The sequence below is a fragment of the Rhinopithecus bieti genome, unplaced genomic scaffold (assembly GCF_001698545.2).
Source record: "Rhinopithecus bieti isolate Rb0 unplaced genomic scaffold, ASM169854v2 scaffold_32955, whole genome shotgun sequence".
Taxonomy (NCBI): Eukaryota; Metazoa; Chordata; class Mammalia; order Primates; family Cercopithecidae; genus Rhinopithecus; species Rhinopithecus bieti.
The window spans coordinates 1,605,945-1,630,425 of record NW_016814423.1 but is presented as its reverse complement, the minus strand read 5'-3'; the positions used below and the strand labels follow the sequence as shown (position 1 = coordinate 1,630,425).

Here is a 24,481-nt window from a genome sequence, read left to right as displayed (position 1 = left end):
GTGGGGGTGAGATCCCCCCGCCCCCCCCGCCTGGGTGTTAGGGGGGGACTCGGGTTCTTTAAAAAAAAAAAAAAAAAAAAAAAAGGTAATAAAATGCATCAAAAATATTGAATCCTTCTTGAACATTGTGCCTGGGGAAAGAAGGCAAAAGAAAAAGTAAGCACATTGGATAAAGATTGCTATCGAGACTCTACAGGATACTTAAGAACACGTTCAAGGACTTTAAAAGTTGATGAGACTCTTCCTTTTAAGGACTCTATTCTTAAAAACACATCTAGGTCAGGTGCGGTGGCTCACGCCTGTAATCCTATCACTTTGGGAGGCCGAGGCGGGCGGATCACAAGGTCAGGAGTTTGAGACCAGCCTGGCAGACATGATGAAACCCCATCTCTACTAAAAATACAAAAATTAGCCAGGCGTAGTGGCAGGCGCCTGTAGTCCCAGCTACTCAGGAGGCTGAGGCAGGAGAATGGTGTGAACCCGGGAGGCGGAGGTTGCAGTGAGCCAAGATTGTGCCACTGCACTCCAGCCTGAGTGACAGAGTGAGACTCTGTCTCAAAAAAAAACTAAAGAAATCTCAAAGGTAATCCTTTTCTCAAAGAAAATTCTTATATAATGAGAGGCAATTAGTCCAACTATTGAAAATAAGGCAGATCTTAAGTAGCGGCAGCCCTGCATCTTTGATTTTTTCCCAAGCTCTAACTCTATTAAGTAAGGGACTCTTAGGTAACACTTTCCCAGTGAAGTTTTGTGTAATTTTTGTCACTAATTCATTAAGCTTGACAAATAGCTGCAATGATTGTTCTTTATTATCTACATTTACACAAAAACCATGCTATCATTTATGATACTGATGAATTTCTCAAACCTCAAAATTATTTACAAACTAAAGGAAAAAATTCTCTCTTCCTGTGGATTTTACGTCAAAACTCACCATTTTAAATAAAGCACAATGTTGTAATTCTTACAGAACTCTTTGTGGGCCCTAATTGCTTGGATAAGAGTTCAGTGTGTCCAGTAAACCTTAAATGACCTCATATATAATTGGTCTACCAACTGCAACAAGATTATGTAAGCAAGCAGAAATATAACTCTGAGGTCAGGTTGAAAGTTATCTATTGAAAACCTGCTATGCTGGAGCACAACCTCATAAGGCAAACCCTGGAAGAAATACCATTTTTGATACAATATAGTTTAACTTCAAGCACAAAAGCATGAAAGAATTCCTTTTTGAAAACTGCCAAATTCATCTAAGCCTTAAGATTCCGTTTCCACAGAGAAAAGTAAAAAAACATTTATCCACTTCAACACTTACAGGTGAGAGACTCGGGACTAAGATGATAAATGGAAGTTATAATGATCAAGGCAGGAGGTAACAAGACCTAGATCATTAAAAAAAAAAAAAACTGAAGAGTAATCCAACTCTCATGTCTATGATGTGCCAGGTTAGATGCTGCAGTGGGGAAGATGTCCTGCTGTGCCCAATGCTATGAAGACAGAAGCAATTCAAAAGAGAAGTTGATAGCTGACTGTAGACTATACATATTTATTATTTCAGGTGGTCAATGAATTAAGAAATTTTACTTTGATGAGATAATACTGTTTTTGTGTAGTTTTGCACTGAAGTTTAGATTTCCAGCTGAGAATATTTCTAGTCTTAAGCATCAGCCACTTAGCAGGATTTCTACCACTCTATTAAATTTTAAATATGAATATCAAGGTTCATATTTCGACATTGTGATTTTTATTATTCCTTCATTACTGTAAGATAATAGTGACTCTCAGTGCTCTAAACAATAAATTTGATAAAGATAGAAATAAAATAGCACTGTCACACCTCAAGTAATTCAGTATTTTTAATAATCTTTCACATTTCTAAATTCCAAAAGAATTTTCTAACATACTGTTCTTCTCATTCCAGGACTTATTCTCAGGAAAATCAAGAGTAGCTAGTAAATAGCTAGAGACACTGTGGCAGACTGTAAAAGGAAAACCAAACTGAAGTCAGGAAATCTGGGTTTTGCTACTAATTAATCAGTCTTCTGACCTCCTTCTCTGGTCCTACTTTCCTGGCTATGAAATCAAAGTTTCAGAGAGGATAATAATTGCTCGAGTCCGTTTCTTCAACAAAAGTCTATCATTTTATGTTTCACTTGAAAATGTTAAATATCTAAAAGCAAAAGTCTTTTAGAATTAGGTAAATCAAAGCATAAATACAGGAAGAAAAGTAAGAGGGTATCAGACTTCAACAAAACACCATTGCCAAAGTATTTTAAAATACTTTTAAACTCCAAAACAGAAAAAAAAAAAAAAGTCCATCAAAATTCTCTCATAATCCAAAGCCATAATCTCTAATCAATCAAGTAACAGCCACAGTGAAGCCAAAGAACTATAATTCACTCCTTTTGGAAACAGTCCCCAAGAGAGGAAGAAAAAGTTCAACAAATATAATATTGGAACACAATGCAGTAAATGAATGCACAAAAACATGTTGTATTATGCAGGACAATTTATCTGTCTAATCAATATGTAGCAACCACATAATGCATATGTAGCTACTTAAGATTTTGGTTGATGTAGCTCAGTCACTTATTTCAAGTTCATCAAACCCCTAACTGACTTTTTCTTACAAATGGACAGAGTTGCTCATAATAAGATTAGTAGAAACAATGCAACAATTTACTACTGGATAAAACATATGGTACCACCATCATCCTGATGTACAAAGGATAATAGAGGAGGAATACTTATATTGTGATTATGGTAGGAATAATGATGAATGAATAGCAAGAACAGAAAATACAAATTGGGTCTACAGGCTATCCAACCACTTTCAATATTAACTCTTCAAGTAAATTTCAAAGAGCAAGCTACTAATAACAAAACACAAAAAGTTTTGATTACATAAAGGATGAATGAAAACTATAATAAAAGTATGTAAACAAGAAAATGTGGTGATTTTTGGAGGTTTTTTGGTGACTTGCTCTCAGTCAGCCACTGTATTGCCCCTCAGTCATTTGCAAAATACTAAAATATATTTAAAGTCTATGCTTTTAAAGTGTGTATTATTGCTAGGATCTATTAAATCCTTAAAACTAATATAGATAATCTTGTGAATTCTCTCACTTAAGAAGATTCCCAATATAATTAAGCATTTGTGACTATGACAAGCACTTCAGCTGACCCCAGATATAATACAGCACCTCAGAAGCTAAAAGAAGGAATAGCTAATGCTATCCTCTGTTGAATGCTATCAGACAATGACAATGCCTCACGTCTAGGTGCGACTGAAAATGCCAACATTCTTGCTACACTGCAAACACAGTACATTTGATCTCTGAAGGAAACTGAAGCTTATTTGAAATCCTACAGCCATTTGTAATCATGCAAACAACCTAACTGAGGGCAAATTAAAAATCAAATTTAGATGAAATGTATACAGAATTAATTTATTAAGAACAAGACTAAATGAACACTAAAATATTTTTAGCGTATCTCTTAAGCACAATCATAGCAGCCCTTAGTAATCCTCATATTCAACAGTGTCACAGGCATGGAATAATGGAAAACGAAAAGGAACAAGAATCAGGAGACTGGAAGAAGGACTCTGTGGACAACCACATTTACTGAGCACTAAGCACCAGGTACTACCCTACACATTTCACATATGCTATTTGATTTAATCATTGTAATACATCCGTGAAGTTGAAACAATCACCCCTATATAGTCAAGGAGGCTCAGAGCTGTGAAATAACCTGCAGAAACTGGCATTGCTAGAAACCAGTACAGCCAAAATTTTAAACATAATTTCCACCCCAGGAATCATTTTCCTACAGAACTCAAATTACATAAAAGTTTTCCCATTGTCGAGACTGGATATTATCCCTTGCCTCTCAAGTTTACTATAAAACATTAGCTACACTCATAATAAGAGAAGACCCAGAAAGCAGAAAAAGTGCCCTTTTTCCCCAATTATCATGTGCCCATGCCACGTAAGGTATTATACATCTATTGTGTTCATTTTTCTCCAGACAAGTATAACAACTTATTGAAGGATTTATGTCATTAGTCTCACCTCTGGAAAAGAAAACCTACTAAAAATAATACACTTAGGCATAACCATTAAATAATGAATATTAACAATAAATATTCCCAACTCTCACTTCTAGTTAGGATGAAATGAGTTGCAAGAGAATTTTATTTCCAAACTAACCAACAGAATAAACCAGCTAATCTATAAAAATCACAGTTTCCTAAAACTCATCACACAGCTAAGAAAACAAAGCCTACATGAACTAAATTATAGAAAAGACTGAGCCTTTTCAAGGAAAGAATAGACCCTCAGCTAACTTTCACCCCTGGTAGAATGGCAGGAGGAAAAACAATCTGCCATAGATATGTCAGAAGAAACAAACTGAACTTTCAACAAACTTATAATGGCCACACACAGGCAGACATAATGTACTGAGAAGTCCGAGCCACAGAGAAAACCTGCATCCACCCACCTACTCTTTCCCAACAGTCCTTACAAGTACACAGGGATGTACACTACAGACCAAATAAAGGGAAAGAGCTGAGACATATTCTTCCTGAAGCATGCTGGACCTTTCCCTAGTGCAAGGCAACAGCCCACTAAAAGGCCAGTGGTAGGAGAGAAGAGGAGACAGAGATTCCTCCTAGGCACTCCAGGTCTTTATCCAGTGCAAGACAGCAGTTCCTTAAGGATGGTACTGGGGCCAGATAGCTGAAATAAATCCCTCAGAGGCACTCTTGGCCTTCAAGAAGTGGCCTCTGGAGGCTGAGGGCAGTACAACAAGACAAGAGACAGCTGAGTTGCAACAAGCAGACTACAAGACTGAATAGCAAAGAGAATTCCCCAGCATTCCAAAAATCTGGCAGCTACACAGCAGAGATTTTCACAAACCTCTTTGGCCCCAGGTTTGCCATAGTTTGTGAAGCTGGCATTAGAAGAGGAACTAAAATAAAAATAAAGAAATATTAAAGCTTGGAAAGCAATGAAATAACAAATGGACAAGCAACAGAAAAAAAAAATCAATAGTCAAAAGCTGTTTCCTTGAAAAATTATTAGCATTGATAAACCCGTAGTAAGGCTAATTAAAAAGAAAAGGAAAAAACACAAATACAAATTTCCATTATCAGGAACAAAATAGAGAATTATCACTATAGATTCTACAGATATCACTAATCACTACAGATTCTCAGATATTTAACAAATAAAGGCTGTATTATGAAAAAATGGTGCCAATGAATTTAGAAGCAGAGATGTAATAGACCTAACCTTTTAAAATAAAGCAGAACTATAAAATTCTTAGGAAAAAACACAGAATGTCTTTACAATCTTGGTGTAGGCCAAGATTTCCGACACAATGAGCACTAACTTTAAAAAACAAATAATCAATAAATTGTGTGTAATCAAACTTTCTGCCAACCAAAAGATATCAATGAGAAAATGACTAAGCAAATAGATTGAGAAAAAGTATTCATAATACTTATACATGACAAAGTACTTGGATCCATAATATATAAAAAACTTTTGCAACTCAATAATAAAATTTTAAAATTGAGGGTTTTTTTTAGTGGGCAAATGACTTTAACAGATACTTAAAAGTAGATATACAAATGGCCAATAAGCTCAGAAAAATATCTTGAACATCATTGTTCATCAGAAAAACGCAAAGTTAAACCACAGTGAGGCTGGGTGCAGTGGCTCATGCCCGTAATCCCAGCACTTGGGGAGGCCAAGGCAGGTGGATCACCTGAAGTAAGGAGTTCAAGACCATCCTGGGCCAACAGGGTAAAACCCTGTCTCTATTTTAAAAAATACAAAAATTAACTAAGCAATGTGGCATGAGCCTGTAATCCCAGCTACTCGGGAGGCTGAGGTAGGAGAATAACTTGAACCTGGGAGGCAGAGGCTGCAGTGAGTCGAGATTGCGCCACTGCACTCCAGCCTGGGTGACAGAGCAAGACTCTGTCTCAATAATAGTAGTAGTAGTAGTAGTAGTAGTAGTAGTAGTAGTAATAATAATAATAATAATAATAAATAAACCACAGTGAAAAGACAGGCATTATTGGAATAGAGTAAGGACCTCTGAAAGTTTATTCCTTCTTAAAAAACCAATAATAATGGCATAAATTGTCAAACTCAACTTCTTCTGAACTCCAGAAATCAAAAAGTTTTCAACAATCTCATATGCATTTATCTAAGAAAAGGGGTTAATTTGCCCTGACCCCATCCCCATGTCCCCAGCTCTGTGATTATCTTCGTTTTTCTTTTCTTTTTTCTTTTTCTGAGACAGGGTCTCACTTTGTTGCTCAGGCAGGAGGCTTGCAGTGGCACAATCATGGCTCACTGCAGCCTCAACCACAATAAAAAACAATATTTTATTTTTAATTTTTGTAGAAACAGGGTCTTAGTGTCTCACTATGTTGCCCAAGGTGGTCTCGAACTCCTGGCCTCAAGCGATCATTCCACCTTAGCCTCCCAAAGTGCTAGGATTACAGACGTGAGCCCAATTGTTTTACAACCAACTGCCCACAATCATGGTGAAACCAGCAGCCTGGAAGTCACTGAAGTGAACAGAACTATTCAGAAGCTCCTCAAAAGTCTCATCCCCAGAAAATTATCCCTACTTGACCTGTCTGGCAGCTCCCTGAAATGATCCATTTTTAGAATTTGTCTTTATTTGATGTACTCAGAGCTACTGTATGCAAACAGCACTAACCCCAGGCATTTGTCAAAAAAAATCAACAATTGTTTAACATCACAGCTGCCTGAGGTAGCAAAAACATTTGGAGCTAACAAGAGGACAACCAAAAAACTTCAAAACAAAACAAAACTGAAAATGAGATGTTCGTAGAAGGCTTTGAAAAGCTTCAGTGTATGCCTAGGAATCTGAAAGGCCATGCATATATTCAGGAAAATCCTGAGAAGGACCTAATCTCTCACCTTCAGCTAACCTTGAGGGTCCACACAAGCAGAAAGAAAAGGTTGAGACACAATTGTAAGCTACCGATGGAGCACTAAAACCATGCCCAACTTGCACACACAGACTCTCAGCAAAAGCCAAGAGACTTATTGATTCAAGGCATTAAAGAAATCTCTGTCCAAACATTAGCTGACCACTAAGCTAACAAGACAGGTCAAAGAATACAGACTTTAAGGAAATAGAGTAGGAACATCACTAAACAAAAAGCAGCAACACAAGGAGCAACCACAAAGCCTGGGAAGGAGAGATTATACTATTTAAAATGTCCACTTTCAATAAGAACAAAATTATAAGAAATAAAGAAATAGGAGAGTATGGCTCATACATACAGAAAAAAAGGAGTCAATAAAAACTATCTCTGAGTATGCCAGACATTTGACTAAGTAGAAAAACACTTTAAATAAACTATCATAAATACATTCAAAGAATTAAAAGAAATCATGTCTAAAGAAGTAAAGTATGACAACAATGTCTCATGAAACAGAGTACCAATAAAGAGAAATTATAAAACAAGATCCATATAAAAATGCTGAACTTGAAAACTCTGATAAAATTAACCAGAGGGGCTCAACAACAGATGTGAGGAGGCAGAGGAAAGAATCAGCAAACTTGAAGATTAGTCAATTGAGATAATCCAATCTAAGGAACAGAAAGAAGAAATTATAAAGAAAAATGAACTGATTCTCACAGACTTGTAGGGCACCATCAAATCTATCAAATATAATGGAAGTCCTACAAGGAGAGAGAGAAAAGGGAATAAATTAAAATAATGAAAAATAATAGCCAAAATCTTGCCAACTTTGATGAAAAACATTAATTTGCACATCCCATCCAAGAAGCTCAACAAACTCAAAACAGGGTAAATTCAAAGAAATCTATGCTTAGATACACCCACAGTCAAACTATCAAAAAGCTGAAGAGAGAATCTTGATAGCAGAGAAAAACTGATTCATCATATAAAAGGATCCTTGCTAAGATTGATAACTGACTGCTTTTCAAAAACTAGGAAGTCCACAAACAGTAAGAAGACATATTCAAAGTGCTGAAAAAAACTGTTGACTGAGTATTCTATTTCCAATAAAATTATCCTTCAAAATACACAGGAGAAATGAAGACATTTCCAAATTGAAAAAAAAAAAGTGATAATTCACCACTAGCAGACCTGCCATATAGAAGATACTTACTAAAGGGAATCCTTCCTTTAAGCTGAAATGAAAGCACACTAGACAGTAACTCAAATCCACATGAAGAAATAAAGATTATCAGTAAAGGGAACTACATAGAAAAAATAATAATGACAATGTAAGCATATTTTTGTTTCTAACTCTTCTTCTGCCTGATTTTAAAAACTTCATAAAGCAATAATTATAAAACTGTGCTGATAAACTTTTAATGTATAAAGATATAATTTGTATGACAATAATAACAAAGGAGGTGGAAGGGAACAGAGCTACATTGGAGTAGTTTATATACTATTGAAACTAAGTTACCATTAATCTAAACAAGATTGTTATAGGTTAAAGTGTTAATTACAATCCCCAGGATGACCACTAATAAAATAATTCAAAGAAAAAACAAACAAACAAACAAAAAACCCAGTGGGCCAGAGTGTAAAGGACAGATTGCAGAGGCATTTAGAGGGTAGAGTCAATGGAACCTTGGGTTAGGTTAAAGTGAGATATTCTCCCTAGACACACCTGTGTACTTCCTTGTAAAATCCAGTTTTAGCAAAAGAACGCCATTGAAACAATTTATCCAGAACCCGCCCATCCTCATAATCTAATCACCCTTGATATCTGATCAGAGTCCTCATCTTCCACCATCCCCCAGGTGATGTCTGATCACCCCAGCCTGTCATCAGCAAGAATTCTGTTAGGTTGGCTTAGCCAGAATCTCCCTTAACCCTGACATTTCCTCTTAATAATTTTCTATCCACCAACTCCCACACTGTTCCTTGGCTATAAATTACCACTTGCCCATGCTGCATTGGGAGTTGAGCCTGATCTCTCTCCCTCCATCCAAGACTCATAGTGACAGTCCTGAATAAAGTCTTCCTTACCCAGCTTTAACACATATCATTGATTCATTTTTTCTTTAACAGAGCACATAGTCTAGTGGAAGAATCTGAAGAGTGAACAAAAAGCTATTCTATATCATGACCAATGACTGGAACAAAGAATAGGAGAGGCGAGTGGCATGAGATGAGGCTAAGACTAGATCAAGAAATTAATAGCTAAGGATGGACCTTTATTCCCAAAATACTAAAAACTCATTTAAAGAATTTTGAGAAAAGAAGTGACATGATTTTGGGCAAATAATCATTGTAAGTCATTAGGGAAATGCAAATCAGAACCACAATGAGATGTCACTTCACATGTCTGATGATGGCTGTGATAAAAAAGACAAACAATAACAAGCATTAGTGAGGATGTGGAAAAACTGGAATCCTCACACATTGCCAGTTAGAATGTAACATGGTGTAGGTGATTTGAAAACCATATTGGTGGTCAGGCGTGGTGGCTCACGCCAGTAAACCCAGCACTTTGGGAGGCTGAGGTGGGCGGATCACCTGAGAACAGGAGTTTGAGACCAGCCTGATCAACGTGGTGAAACCCCATCTCTACCAAAAAATACAAAAATTGCTGGGTGTGGTAGCCTGCACCTATGGTCCCAGCTACTGGAGAGGTTAAGGACCTGGAGGTTGAACCTGGGAGGGGGAGGTTGCAGTGAGCCGACATTGCGCCACTGCACCCTAGCCTGGGCCACAGAGTGAGACCCTGTCTCAAAAAAAAAAAAAAAAAAAATCACTTTGGCAATTCCTTGAAATGTTAAACATAGAGTTACCACATGACCTAGCAATTTCTCTTCTAGGTAAAACCCAAGAAAGTTGAAAATGTGTCCATATAAAAACTTGTATATGGATGCTTGGAGTGGCATTATTCACAATAGTCCCAAAGTGGAAACAATCTAAATGTCCATTGACTGATGAAGCGATAAGCAAAATGTGGAATATCCACACAATGGAATATAATTTAGCCATAAAAAGCAATGAACTACAGCATCAATAAACCTTGAAAACATTATGCTAAGATAAGCAAGATACAATGGCCACATATTATATGATCCTATTTATATAAAATGTCCAAAATAGACAAATCTATAGAAACAGAAAGTATATTAGTGATTGCTAAAGGCTGGGAGGGTGGCGGGGGAGAGAGAAGAAAGAAAATGGGAAATGACTATTAATGAGTATAAAGTGTCTTCATGGAGCGATGAAAATGTTAGATAACAGTATGGTTGCACAACTCTGAATAAACTAAAATTAATGAATTGTACAATATAGAAAGGTGAATTTTACGGTATATGAATTATATCTCAACAAAGCTGCTTTAAACCAAAAACCATGATGAGTTACTTTTTCACACCTAGTAGACTAAGATTAAAAAGACTGTTGACAAGGATGTAGAACGTCACTGTCGGTCAAAGGTAAAATGGTACAACTGCTTTGGAGAATTCTTCGGCAGTGTGTTAAAAAGTTAAACAGGCATCTATAGTATGACATATCAATTCAACTCCTAGTTTTCTTACTCAAGAGTTATACCTGATGTAAATGACGAGTTGATGGGTACAGCACACCAACATGGCACAAGTATACATATGTAACAAACCTGCACATTGTGCACATGTACCGTAGAACTTAAAGTATAATAAAAAAAAAAAAAAAAGCTGATAACTACGAGAATTGTATAGGAATGTTCACAGCAGGCTTAAAATGAAAGCCATCCAAATGTCTATCAATAGGATAATGGATAAACAAACTGTGGTATCTTTACACAATGGAACACTATTCAGGAATTAAAAACAAACTGATAGGTATAGCAACATAGATGAATCTCAAATTAAGGCTCTTCATGAGAAAAAAAATACGTACACACATATAACCATACCATGTGATTCTATTTATATATAGCTAAAGAATAAGCAAAACTAATCTACCATCATTAAAAAAAATTAAAAAATTAAAAAAAGAACAGTGATTTCCAGGGCAGGGTAAAGGGGTAGGAACACAAGAGAACATCTGGGATGATTAATGTAATATTGGTGGTTATACAGGTTTATAAAATTGTCAAAACCAACCAAAATAAATACTTAAGATCTGTGCATCTGCTCACAATAGCAAAGACTTGGAACCAACCCAAATGCCCATCAATGATAGACTGGACAAAGAAAATGTGGCACATATACATCATGGAATACTATGCAGCCATAAAAAATGATGAGTTCATGTCCTTTGCAGGGACATGGATGAAACTAGAAACCACCATTCTCAGAAAACTAACCCAGGAACAGGAAACCAAACACCGCATGTTCTCACTCATAATTGGGAGTTGAACAATGAGAATGCATGGACATAGGGAGGGGAACATCAAACACTGGAGCCTGTCAGGGAGTGGCAGTCTAGGGGAGGAATAGCATTAGGAGAAATACCTAATGTAGACGACGGATTGATGCGTGCTGCAAACCACCATGGCACGGTGTATACCTATGTAACAAACCTGCACGTACTGCACATGTATCCCAGAGCTTAAAGTATAATTTAAAAAAAAAAAAAAAGTTCTGTCCATTATACGTAAATCTTATTCCAGGTAAAAAAGAAACAGTAGGATATGAGAAAAATAAATGTTTCTACTGTTTTAAATACTCCAGAACAAAATCAGTTAAAAGCAGACTGGCATAATATTGATAAATGTTGAAGCTGGATGATAAAAACATTAGGTTTATACTATTCTCTCTAGCTTTATGCAACTCTGATAATTCCCATAATGAAAAGTTAAAAGTTATTCATTCACATATTAATAAATATTTCTTACTGTAGTTCTGTGGCACAAGTTCTGGATTCTTAGGAATTTTCAATTTGTAGGATACATCTCCAATATTAACTGTATCACCTAAAAAGAGAATTTAAAAACAGAATAATTATAAGAGACAAATGAGAAAACCATAGACTATGCTAGAATGCTTGTCCTGACCTACAGGGAGGGATGTTACAGAAATGTACTACACAGCTGTCTATATGTCAAGCGCTATGCTCTAAAACTTCTATTCAAAGTATATATGTATAAAGGAGAAGTGAGGCATCAGTGAAATTCACATTTTAAATGCTATGTTAGCAAACAAACAAAAATCGTGATAAAATACATCAACAAGCTTTATTTCATGAATAGTAACATTAATTAATATAAGCAAAAACAATACAGAAGAATGCATTTTTTTTTTAAAGATCATTCAAAGCATCCACAGAGTAAAATCCGTTTTGTGTTTTTTTTTCATTGAGACGGAGTCTCGCTCTGTCGCCCAGGCTGGGGTGCAGTAGCAGCAATCTCAGCTCACTACAAGCTCCGCCTCCTGGGTTCACACCATTCTCCCACCTCAGTAGCTGGGATTATAGGCACCTNATCTTTAACACACATCCTGAACCTTTTTATATATATTCGTACACCCTTATTTTCACTACATACAATTTCAAATTATCCAGCACCATATCCTCAAACTTCAATATTTCTAAGTGCATAAAAGGAATAAAGCCCCAGTGGCATAGATGCCAAGAACTGGCCAGGTAGTGGATCACAATGGGAATTGGACTCATTGGGAAACAGGGTGGTGATCAATGAGGCACATCTGCTACAGACAAAAGGGAAAAGTTATGACATTCATATGGACCAGGCATCTGCCATCCCTGCCTTAAACATTGATGTTCGTGGCCATTTTCTGTTACCACCCTATACTTTCATCAGTCATTTAATCCACACCAATGTCCCAACTCTGACCCCTATACAACGTGTTTTTTTTCCAGTTAAGGGTACTCTTCAAACACCATATACGACTAACTCTTTAATGTCTATTTTGGCTCAGATCTCTCTCCTGAGTTTCATACCTGCCAGTAGCCTACTGGACGCTTTACCTAGATATTCCAGAGACAACTCAACAAACATACAGAAACAGAATTCTATATTATCCGTTGTGTGCGCCCAACCACCTCTAACCAGATCCACCTCTTGTATTCCTATCTCGGTGACTAACACTTTATCTCCTCAGCCTAGAAGGCCTTCCACATCTCTCTCACACCACTTGCCCTCTACACAACTACTCCTGAAATATCTTCATCTCCCCATTGAACCTTCCCGAACTTTTCCTCTAGCACAAATTGATCACGCCATTCGTCTTTCTGCTAGCACAGGCTCTGACTTATGCTTTTATAATGGAAATACAAATTCAAGGAGATAAGAGACATTTTCTAACAATTAAAGAAGAGCTTTTTATCTACTTCCAAAATAGAGATAGGATATTCTATTTCCACTAAATACTGAGTATTTAGTACACTCAGAATTTGTACTAAATTGCTAGAATATTCTGTTTCCGCTTAAAAGATACACTCAGAATTTATAATTTTCTTCTTTTAAATGCCAATATTTACAACACACTGGAAATGTCATCCTTTGCAACTATTTAAACTTACCAGGTAAACTTTAGCTATCAACCTAAAAATGTTTAAAGGGATACACATTTTTAAAATCCTCCTAACAGATAAATAAGAAAAAGTTTTGAAGACTACTGTTTAGTCTACAAGACTCCTTTTTTCTTGGTACAAGGCCTAAGTTTTAATCATAATTTTATCCGCAATACCTGAAACCTAACAGATATTCAATGAATGTTTGACAAATGAATAATTATAATTTTAAATTAAATATTTTCTTAAGTATTGCTTTTAAGCTCTAATGATTTTCCTTTTGAGAACATCCCATCTACTAATGTGCTTATAAGTCAAGCCATTTGTAATGATTTATTTAAGTGAGATAGTTTAAATACTCTCTAAAGGGGAATAAGAATATTCACAAGACAACAGGTAACATAATTTAGGCAAAAGAAGCTAATGTATGCCTTTCTTCAAGTAAACTGTGGGTTTACTTGAACTAGACTCAAATACTATTGAAGTGCCTACAGTGCCTGAACCTTGTTGGATTTCTGATTGGTTCAGTTCATAGGGGCTGTCAAGAAGTAAACTTCAGTCTTTATTATTCTCCTGAGAATCTTCATAATGGCCCTTCTGGTGCACCATATCCTCTCAAGTCTTAAATGTTTGTATGCAGCCATTCATTGAGCATTCAATGGTCTCACTTTGACCAGAACAGCAAGAACAGAAAGAATTATTCAACTGATGTAATACCAAATTCCATAGTGAGACCAAGTAAGTCCATTAAGTTGGTGACAAAGAGTAGCAACAACGCCCAAAGTTTTGGTGAATCTCTCAAAATTAAGAAGCTAACCAAAAGGGGCAAATTGTTAAATTAAACCAAATTTGATCTAAGGATGCCTCTGTACTTGGAGTCCTTATGTAATGAATTGCAACATAACTTTGTATGTAAATTAACTGAAACCAGAACTTAGGAGTATACTTTGGTAACAAATAGATGAGTCTTAGCCAATCTGAGCGGCTGAGCTTTGGTCAACCACAGGCTGCCAACTGATGAGACCGTGTTCAAGTAAGGCAAACACTGAGTTATAGCCAAGTAAGCTGTTTCTGTACCTCACTTCCACTTTCTGTCCATAAATGCTGCCTGCTCACGTTGCAGAATGGAGCTCTCTGAGCTTATTCTGGTTCTGAGGACTACCCAAATCACAAATTGTTCTGCGCTTAAATTTTGTTAAGTTTAGTGAGTCTAAAGTTTCTAACCGTAGCTTTGACAAAGTTGGTTTCATGAGGGTTTTTCAACAGTGGCACTATGAACATTTTAGGCCGGATAATTTTCTGTTGTGAGGGGCTGTCCTGTGTGTCATGGACTGTTTAGCAGCATCACTGGCCTCTATCCACTAGATGCCAGTAGCACCCCTCCCTCCTGGTTCTGACAACCAAAAAGAAACATCTCCAGACATTGCCAAATGTCCCCGATGGGGGGAAATCATCTTGGGTTGAGAACAACTGGGTTAGTGTCATCATTTTTATATATACTAAACTTAGACCCAAGAGAAAACTAAATATATCAGCAATTCCCACACTAGTCTACGGGCCCCTAATGCGGATCTGCCTAATGATTTATAAGCTTACCATTGTTCTGAGCCTTTCTGTTAAATTCTTGAATATACAATGGGGTCAGAATATCCTCAGGTTCAAAATAACCTACTGCAGGTTCAAAGTAGTTAATAATTTCCCCAAGGTTCAATACCTGATAAATACAAAGCTTAGACCAAAACCATAGTATAGTTCTTTCCTCTTTACACTGTATCTCTCAGTTGAAGCTACAGTTCTGTATTTTCCCTCCTCAAAGTTGTTACTATCTACTTCTATTGTAGCCCAAGGATATAATGTTAAAATAACAAAAATTCATGTAGATGGATGTTTATTGCAGTGTTTATATATTTTAGACAATGTGAATGTCCAAGAATGAGACATTAATAAAATAAATTATATGGACATATAAACTTAGTAACTATTTTAAACAATCATGTACAATATTTATTACCATGTTAATATGTTCACAATAATGGATATAATTATAAAACATACATGATCCCATTTCTTTAAAAAAACATGTATCTGTATAAATATACATATCATCCAGGCACAGTGGCTCACATCTGTAATCCCAGCACTTTGGGAGGCAAAGGTAGGCAGATCACTTGAGGTCAGGAGTTCGAGACCAGCCTGGCCAACATGGTGAAACCCCATCTCTACCAAATATACAAAAATTAGCTGGGGTGGTTCACATGGTTTGCCTGTGTATCCACCCAAATCTTATCTTGAATTGTAGCTCCCATAATTCCCGTGTCATGGGAGGGACCCAGTGGGAGGTAACTGAATCATGGGGGCAGGCTTTTCCTGTGCTGTTCTCGTGGTAGTGAATAAGTCTCACGAGGTCTGATAGTTTTATAAAGAGGAGTTTCCGTACACAAGCTCTCTTGCTTGCCGCTATGTAAGACATGACTTTTCTCCTCCTTCACCTTCCACCATAATTGTGAGGCCTCCCCAGCCATGTGAAACCATGTGAGCCCATGAAATCTTTTTTTCTTCATAAATTACCCAGTCTCTGGCATGTCCTTATAGCAGTATGAGAACAGACTAATACAGGTGCACACCTGTAGTCCCAGCTACTTGGGAGGCTGAGGCAGGAGAATCACTCAAACCCAGGAGGTGGAGGTTGCAGTGAACCAAGACCGCGCCACTGCACTCCAGCCTGGGTGACAGAGCAAGACTCCATCTCAAAAATAAATAAATAAATAATTATACATATATATGTAATCTGATAGGATTAATGCTAAAAAGTTGATAATTATAAATTTGGGTGGGAGGATTATGTTTTAGGGAATTTGTATTTATCACTCTTATACAATAAACATAGATGGCTGTGTAAAAGTATTTTAGAGTATTTCTATAAACAAATTTACTTCAGATACAAGGGTCATAAAGAAAAAACTGTGAATCCCTTTAATAATAATGGTGTTAAAGGAGAGCACCAAAATGTCATGATATATTTATACAGTTATGTTTCTAGGTTTATCATTTGATCTATAGTATATTTGAATGCATTTAACATCAGAGTCCCACTGAAACAACTTGCTTGGCTCCATCTGTAAAAACACTACAATAATCTTTATTGAAAACTCTCTGCAGTAGATATCCTTGTTAACCTTGTTAACCTCTTTGCTCTTAAAAACCAAGAGATAGTAATTTTAAAGGAAGTATAAAGAGATATAAAGAATTTACAATTATAGATACTTATACTATCTGACAGCAAAGGATAAAAAGCAGTGGGTTTGGGTTGAGTTTGTTTGTTTGTTTTGTTTTTAATATAAGTGACCTATTTTCCGTCTGCTTATCAGGCTTAACAAAGGTCCTCTCTTGAGAGCAAACAAGGCAATTCCAGCCTCTCCTGCTCCTTCTCTGTATGAACTTTCACATAATAAGCCACTGAATGCTTATTAGGTACAAAGTGTGGGCAGGCACCAAAGGAATATACAGAAAAATAGGGCCGGGCGCGGTGGCTCAAGCCTGTAATCCCAGCACTTTGGGAGGCCGAGACAGGCGGATCACGAGGTCAGGAGATCGAGACCATCCTGGCTAACACCGTGAAACCCCGTCTCTACTAAAAAAAATACAAAAAACTAGCCGGGGGAGGTGGTGGGAGGCTGTAGTCCCACCTACTCGGGAGGCTGAGGCAGGAGAATGGCGTGAACCCGGGAGGCGGAGCTTGCAGTGAGCTGAGATCCAGCCACTGCACTCCAGCCTGGGCAACAGAGGGAGACTCCATCTCAAAAAAAAAAAAAGGAACACATAGAAAAATAAAACAAATACTCCAGGAGAAATAACACCAGTATATAACTTAAATCTATTATTTATGAACTTTACTTTTCTTTTCAAACTATTAGGAAACAATGTCAATTACACAGAGAGGAGATAATCAGTTACTGGTCACATGTATGAATGCAGCTGAGAGCATCTTCCCAACATAAGATGTAATCCATTATGGCCTATTGCTCTTTGTAGTTTTACACTTGTCCGTGTATGATCTCTGATTCAAAATGGGACACTCCCATCTTGATGGCCTTACTCTCAGGCCTCAGAGTAGTCGAAAGTGTGCTGTCCATTTACCTGGCTCACAATTGCTCTTACTCGAGTCCAGATCTCTGGTGGGTTCCCAGCTTCATTCAGCCACAGTACTCACACCTTCAAAATATACTTCTTGTGGTCTGATCCTGCCAGAGTGAATGACTGATTTAAAGAAGATAATATGTTCTCTGTAATATGTCCATGACTCTCACATTTGAAGCAAAGCCTATACTTTGATTTACTGGCTATAACAAAATTTGAGAACATTTACAACTAATCTACCAATACGTATATAATACAGACTTTAAAAACTCACACTCATATGTGTTTCTAATGTTTTTACAATCAACATGTATTATCCATGTACAAACAACAATTGTTTTTAAAAAGTTCAGGTCAATTCAGTCTGCTAAATCTGCCTACCCAGATAGTCTGGACAGTCCTGAATCTAAAAAAAACTTGGTTTCATGTCTTCTAGAGAAAGGCAAGGAAACAGAATAATTCTCAAATAGCTAAAACTGTACACACTGAGAATAAAAAATCTAACTTTTATTGAGCATTAATATGTGCCACAGATTATATTAATAAATCCTCACAACAACCATAATAGATATATTCTTCTTATCCTTTTGCAGTTAAGAAAACTGGGACACAAAGTTAAGTAATCTACCCTCAACGACCCATGGTTAGATAGTGCATAAGTGGATTCCAACCCGGACTGCTTAACTCCAAAACCCAACCTACAGTTTATGCTACACTTCCACCTTTGACCTCTGCCTTCTAGGGCAAAGGAGTAAAAAACAAAGAACACACAAAAAAGTTAAAAAACAAATGAATAAACAGCCTAGAAGTGAGAGTAATTGAGAAAAGCAAAAAAAAAAAAAAGCAAAATTTGAAATTGCAACACTATGGTGGGGGATGGGGGGGTGTATGTCTTGAATGAATAAAATAAAATGCATGGGACCTAAATATGCTTTTTTCTTTTTTTTTTGAGACGGAGTCTTGTTCTGTCGCCCAGGCTGGAGTGTAGTGGCGCCATTCTTCTGCCTCAGCCTCCCCAGTAGCTGGGATTTCAGGCGCCCGCCACCACGCCCAGCTAATTTTTTTATATTTGTTTTTACTAGGGACGGGGTTTTACCGTGTTAGCCAAGATGGTCTCGATCTCCTGACCCCGTGATCCGCCCGCCTCGGCCTCCCAAAGTGCTGGGATTACAGGCGTGAGCCACCGCGCCCGGCCCGTATGTTCATTTCTTAGCAAGGAAAACTGAGGGTTGGGGAAGAATGCAAGAGGACAACGAAACCTACAATTTCACAGTGAAAACCTGTTATTCCAGGCAGCACTGACATTGACAAAATCTTGTCTAGAATCACTTCACCATTAAAGGGTAGCAACAACAGGCATCCTTTCCTTAACCATCACAGTGACTCTAACTCCACGAACGCACAAGAAAAAGAATTCCTAAAACCAGCTCAAGTAGAGCCAAAAAGTACTGAGCCTAGAAATCAAAGCAGGTGATTCTAGCATAGTCATTAGTTGTGTGTTCTCCAGCGAATCACTTTTCCCTTCTGGGTTTCAATTACCTCAATTGTAGAGGCAAGTGTTTTAACTAAATTAAGGTGTAACTGTCAGCTCTAAGAATTATGTGAAACTTTATAAAGAAAACTCCTGTAAAACTTGGAAATGCTCCAGGATGCATTTAAAACACCGTGAACTATGGGTTCTTTGGCGAGAATGTTCCCTTCTAAGCCGCCCCAAGCCCTGGCTAGACCATGACACAGACTGGTTTCCAGGCCCTTGAGGCTTAGAGAGCAAGGTCAAATCCAGCTTTCAATAATTCCATAGGGCTGAGGCATTAACCTCTACGAGTATTATAATCTAAGAATTCTGGGGGTAAAGGCAGCGGCAGGGGAAGGAGAAATCACTATTATAGGTCATCAGAAACCTTAGTTCAGACCCCTCCGGTTGCATAGGCACAGAGAGTGCGAGCGCCTTGCCACGATACACAGCAGTTAGCGCCGAGGTCGGGACTAGAACCTCGATCTTTGAGCTCCCCGATCGGCAAACGGTCCTTCCAAGTGCAGCGAGGCAACAGAGAGGAGAGGCGACGGCGCGCGGGGGCCCGGCACAGAGCGCAGGGGCACCAGGGAGGACAGGAGCGCACCCCGAGTTACCTGTGTCGGCCCCCGAGCCGGCGTGCAGCAGTCTGACCTCTGGCCACTGCCTGTCGCCACCCGGTCTGCGCTGCACCACCTGCTGCAGGAGCAGCCGCAGGCGCCGCGAGGCCGGGCCGCTGTGGCCTCCGGGTGCCCCGAGGAGTAGGAGCCGGGATTGCATGGGGCCGGGGGCGCTGCCGGGGACGGCGAGGGGGCCCGGGGGTCCAGGTGCGTCCGGAGCAGGCAGCGTGAGGCGGCGCAGAAAAGCAGACAGGAAGCGGCACCTATCCGAGTCCGCCGGAAACTCCTTCCCCCTCGGCGCGGCCGGCTCAGTAGACTCGGCCCGGCCCAGCTCGGCCTGCATGGCTCACGCGGGCTGAAAGAGCCGGCACCGTCCCGAGACGGCCCGAGCCGCGGGGTACTCCGAGCTCCGGCGCTGGGGTCTGGCGCGCGCCTCGCAGTCCCTGAGACTGTCTGTTCACCTGGATGCACCAGGCCTTCACCCCGCCTTTTCCCTGCCATCCCACAGAATCTCAGGAGTTCAGGGAAGGCCAAGGGTTTTAGGAGCATTTGTCGGTGAGGCTCTTCAGATGCTTGCACCAAGTCTTCGTTTTTTAGTTAAGTATAGGGAGCTTTCCATGTACTCGGCTTCAGAATTCGGAAACTGAGAAAACATGCACAAGATGATGGGAACTTTCATAACTGTCTTGATTCATTGTAACCACACTAGTGTTTCCAAACCTTACGTGAAAGCGTTACCCTTTGTCCCTTTCGTGGTGGTTGTTTCTGTGTTTTATTACCGCTTCCTAAATTCTAAGGAAAAAAATTCACATCTTAATGATAGGTAGAAATTACTCAAATATCAGAAAGGATCCAGATCAAGCACTTTTCCAGTCATGCTGTAATACAAGAGTTATATAAAGATAATTTATGTCTTTAGTAAAGGAAAAAGTAGGACACTGGCTAAGGCTGCCTCCCTCTTGTACATTCCAACATCGGAAACGGCCCTACCACAAAGCAAACTAAGCCTAATGTAATTAGACTGCATCCCCAAAATGTCACAGTGAATTGACAAAGGCAAAATGTGAGACAAGTTATACAAACAAACTTCAAAAAGAAGTCAGAAGACCTCACTTTCAGCTAAAGACCTTGCTAATTCTAGAGCTGCCACTGTCTAAATACATAGCACCTACCCTGCGCCTAACCCTGTGATGAGTGCTGAGAAGAGGGTAATAGAGTGGAGGCTGTAAAAGTCAAACAAGGCTAGGTAAGGAAGGCTTTGGGCATCCAGTGGAAGATCTTGGACTTGAGGAATGAAGGCTGAACCAGGCTTCTAACCTAGATGAGGAGACAGTGAAAATAAAGGTAATAAATAGTTACACAATATATTATGACATCGTTTCATGTGTATCTTCTCATTTAATCCTCATAGCAACCCTAAGACATAAATTTAGGATGTAAGCTTATCAAATGCTTTTCCTACTTTGAGCACATCCTATGCATCAAGATTTTAATGAATTACCTCATTTCACATAAAAATGCTTTGATTGAGGTACTATTATTCTCCATTTTACAGATGAAGAAACTGAGGCTGGAAGAATTAAATACCTTGGTCAAGATATCTCCATTTAATCTCGCTGGAACTCAGTAGACACCTGAAAGAATGGGAGAACAACCTAAGGCAATTTTGCAAAATGATTGATATAAGCACTAAGAGCTCTTGTAGTTAAGACAATGGAGAGATCCACACAAGTTAGAGCATTCAACAACATTTTTTGCTTAGTTTTATTTTTTTAGAGACAAAGTATCACTCTGTTGCCCAGGCTGGCGTGCAGTGGCAATATTATAGCACACTGCAACCTCGAAAACTCCTGGGCTCAAGTGATCCTCCTGCTTCCGCCTCCCTAGTAGCTGAGACTACAGGTACGCACCACTGTGCCTGGCTAATTTTTGTGTTTTTGTTTTTGTAGCAGTGGAGTCTTGTTATATTGCCCAGACTGGTCTCAAGCTCCTGGCCTCAAGTGATCCTCCTGCCTCAGCCTCCCAAAAACAACATTTATTGAGTAACTGCTGTATAAACAGTACCCTGCTAGATACTGTGAATCAATGGGCTTACATTAGGTATTGATGATAAATATACAAATAAAGAATTGCAATACAGTGAGGCATGTGTCAGAGATTTAGGTTCAACATACTGTGGAGTGGATTGCTGCACCTGGAACGGAGGTCAGCGAGTCTTCACAGAGAAGGTAGTATTTGAAATGGTTTTTGTAGGATATATTATACAAGAGTTTGTCAGTCCGAGACAAGTCAAATCTGGCAGACAGATCATGTAGAGAGAGAGAGAAAGAAACAGCTGAAAGTACAGGGCATGACTGAGAACCAGAGAGTGATTCAGTGTGTCTAGAGGTCAAGTATATATAACAGTTTGTAAGAATAAGACCAGAAAGAGAATCTGGGGCCATGTTGTATGCCAAGAGAAGGAGTTTGCACATTAACCTCCAGGAAATATGAAGGTTTTTTAGTGACAAAGCTACAATAGGGAGGAAAACTTTGAGCCCGAGGAAAGGCAGCACCTGAGCTTAATTGTGAGAATGCTATTTAGGACTGGATAAACACAGAAGAGGGGAATAGAGCCTAAGTAGAGACTTGGAGTCCTGACAGAGTTAAGTTACAGGGGCCATGAGACCAGCCGGATGAGGAGGTTAATCTTTAGAAAGTAGTAAAAGGTGTTGGCAGAGCAGGAGGAGAAGGTTACAGAGTGAAGAATCTTGAGTAGCTGGATGACGTTGGACTTCATCCGATGAGCAAACTGGGCAGCTACAGGACTTTTGATTGTGTTTTAGGTGGTGACATACTGTGAATTGAATCAGGAAGACAGGAAGCATCAAGTGCTAGCTATGTGGCAGTAAAAATAGTCTCTACTTGAAATGATGAACAGTGCTGATGGCAATGAGACTAAATGGGAAAGAATGGACCTTCACAATGTTTTTAAAGATGAACCAAAGGTGTTTTGTTTTAAAAGATGTTCATCATAATCTGTGTAAAGTCTCTCAAACTCTTACTAAAATATCTGATCACATGCTTATTAAAAAAATAAGCTACCAGCCGGGCACAGTGGCTCACACCTATAATCCCAGCACTTTGGGAGGCCGAGACGGGTGGATCACCTGAGGTCAGGAGTTTGAGACCAGCCTGGCCAACATGGCGAAACCCTGTCTCTACTAAAAATACAAAAATTAGCCAGGCATGATGGTGGGTGCCTGTAATCCCAGCTACTCAGGAGGCAGGGGCAGGAGAATCGCTTGAACCCGGGAGGCAGAGGTTGCAGTGAGCTGAGATCACGCCACTGCATTCCAGCCTGGGCAACAGAGTAAGACTCTGTCTCAAAAAAAAAAAAAAATCACACTACCGAAAGCTAGTATCGACTGTCAAGCTCTTTCCAGAGTTTGGAAGGAGTATTTTTTACATACCACATTAATGTAACTTGATGAAAAATGCAATTAATAATCCTTCCATGCTATGTCTGACTGAAAAAAAGGTGGGTGCTCCACTCCTCCACTGTCTACACCAGCTAAGAAATCAAAGGTTCATACCAGGAGTTCCCAGACTTTTGTGTGCATCCCAATTACCTGCAGAACTTATTAAAATGCAGATTATAGGGTTTCGTTCCTCCCTCCACCCAGAGATTCTGAGTCAATAGGTCTGAAAGGGCCCAAGAATATTCATCTTTAGTAATACCTATATGAAATCACCCATGTGCCACACATTTCAGTCATGAAGCTGGACAACTGTTCTTTATAGGGAGGGAGGGAAAAAGGAAAATCACGGCCAGGCACAGTGACTCACGCCTGTAATCCCAGCACTTTGGGAGGCCGAGGCAGGCAGATCACCTGAGGTCAGGAGTTCAAGACCAGCCTGACTAACATGGAGAAACCCCATTTCTACTAAAAATACAAAAAATTAGCCTGGTGTGGTGGTGTGCACCTGTAATCCCAGCTACTTGGGAGGCTGAGGGAGGAGAATTGCTTGAACCCAGGAGCCTGAGATTGCAGTGATCTGAGATCGCCCCATTGCACTCCAACTTGGGCAACAAGAGTAAAACTCTGTCTCAAAAAACAAAAAAAAATGAAAATCATTGTTTCTTTGGTACTCCAAGATTGACCTCTTATTGCTCTTTTCTCCATTTTTTTTGAGACAGGATCCGGCTCTGTCGCCCAGGCTGGAGTGCAGTAGCATGATTACAGCTCATTGCAGCCACTACCCCCTAGGCTCAAGCGATCCTCCCACCTCAACCTCCCTAGTAGCTGGGACTACAGGCATGTACCACCATGCCTGGCTAATTTTTGTGTTTTTTGTAGTGACAAGGTTTCACTATGTTTCCCAGGCTGGTCTTAAACTCCTGGGCTCAAGTGATCTCCCTGCCTCTGCCTCCCAAAGTGCTGGGATTACAGGCATGAGCCACCATTCCCAGTCTCTTTCATTTGATGTATGCCTGCTGCAGAGCTGGAGAAGACAGGTGGGAGACAGGGGCTAGGGGGACTGGTTTGGAGAGAGAGAAAGGGCTGACCAGATAGATGGGTGTTTTTATTTTTATCCCTTTGATTACCAGTAAGGATAAACATTTTTTCATAAGTTTGAAAGTAATTTGTATTTTTAGTTATTATTTATCTAATTCTCCTTTGTGTATCTTTCTTTTTTTTTTTTTTTTTT

General features: G+C 39.1%; 1 protein-coding gene and 1 long non-coding RNA gene across 2 annotated transcripts in view; one reads left to right on the top strand and one right to left on the bottom strand.

Annotated features, from left to right (window-relative positions):
* Positions 1 to 20,045, bottom strand: part of VWA8 (von Willebrand factor A domain containing 8) — a 384,129-nt gene extending 364,084 nt beyond the window's left edge. Inside the window, exons 1-2 of the mRNA XM_017850208.1 lie at positions 19,787 to 20,045; positions 11,883 to 11,960 (exon numbers count right to left, since the gene is read on the bottom strand). Of these exons, the coding sequence (XP_017705697.1) occupies positions 11,883 to 11,960; positions 19,787 to 19,949 (241 nt within the window). The 5' untranslated portion in view covers positions 19,950 to 20,045. The remainder of the gene's footprint in view (positions 1 to 11,882; positions 11,961 to 19,786) is intronic.
* A 57-nt stretch (positions 20,046 to 20,102) lies between these two features.
* Positions 20,103 to 24,481, top strand: part of LOC108514137 (uncharacterized) — a 22,490-nt gene continuing 18,111 nt past the window's right edge. The window contains exon 1 of the long non-coding RNA XR_001881133.1: positions 20,103 to 21,133. This is a non-coding gene — a long non-coding RNA (uncharacterized LOC108514137). The remainder of the gene's footprint in view (positions 21,134 to 24,481) is intronic.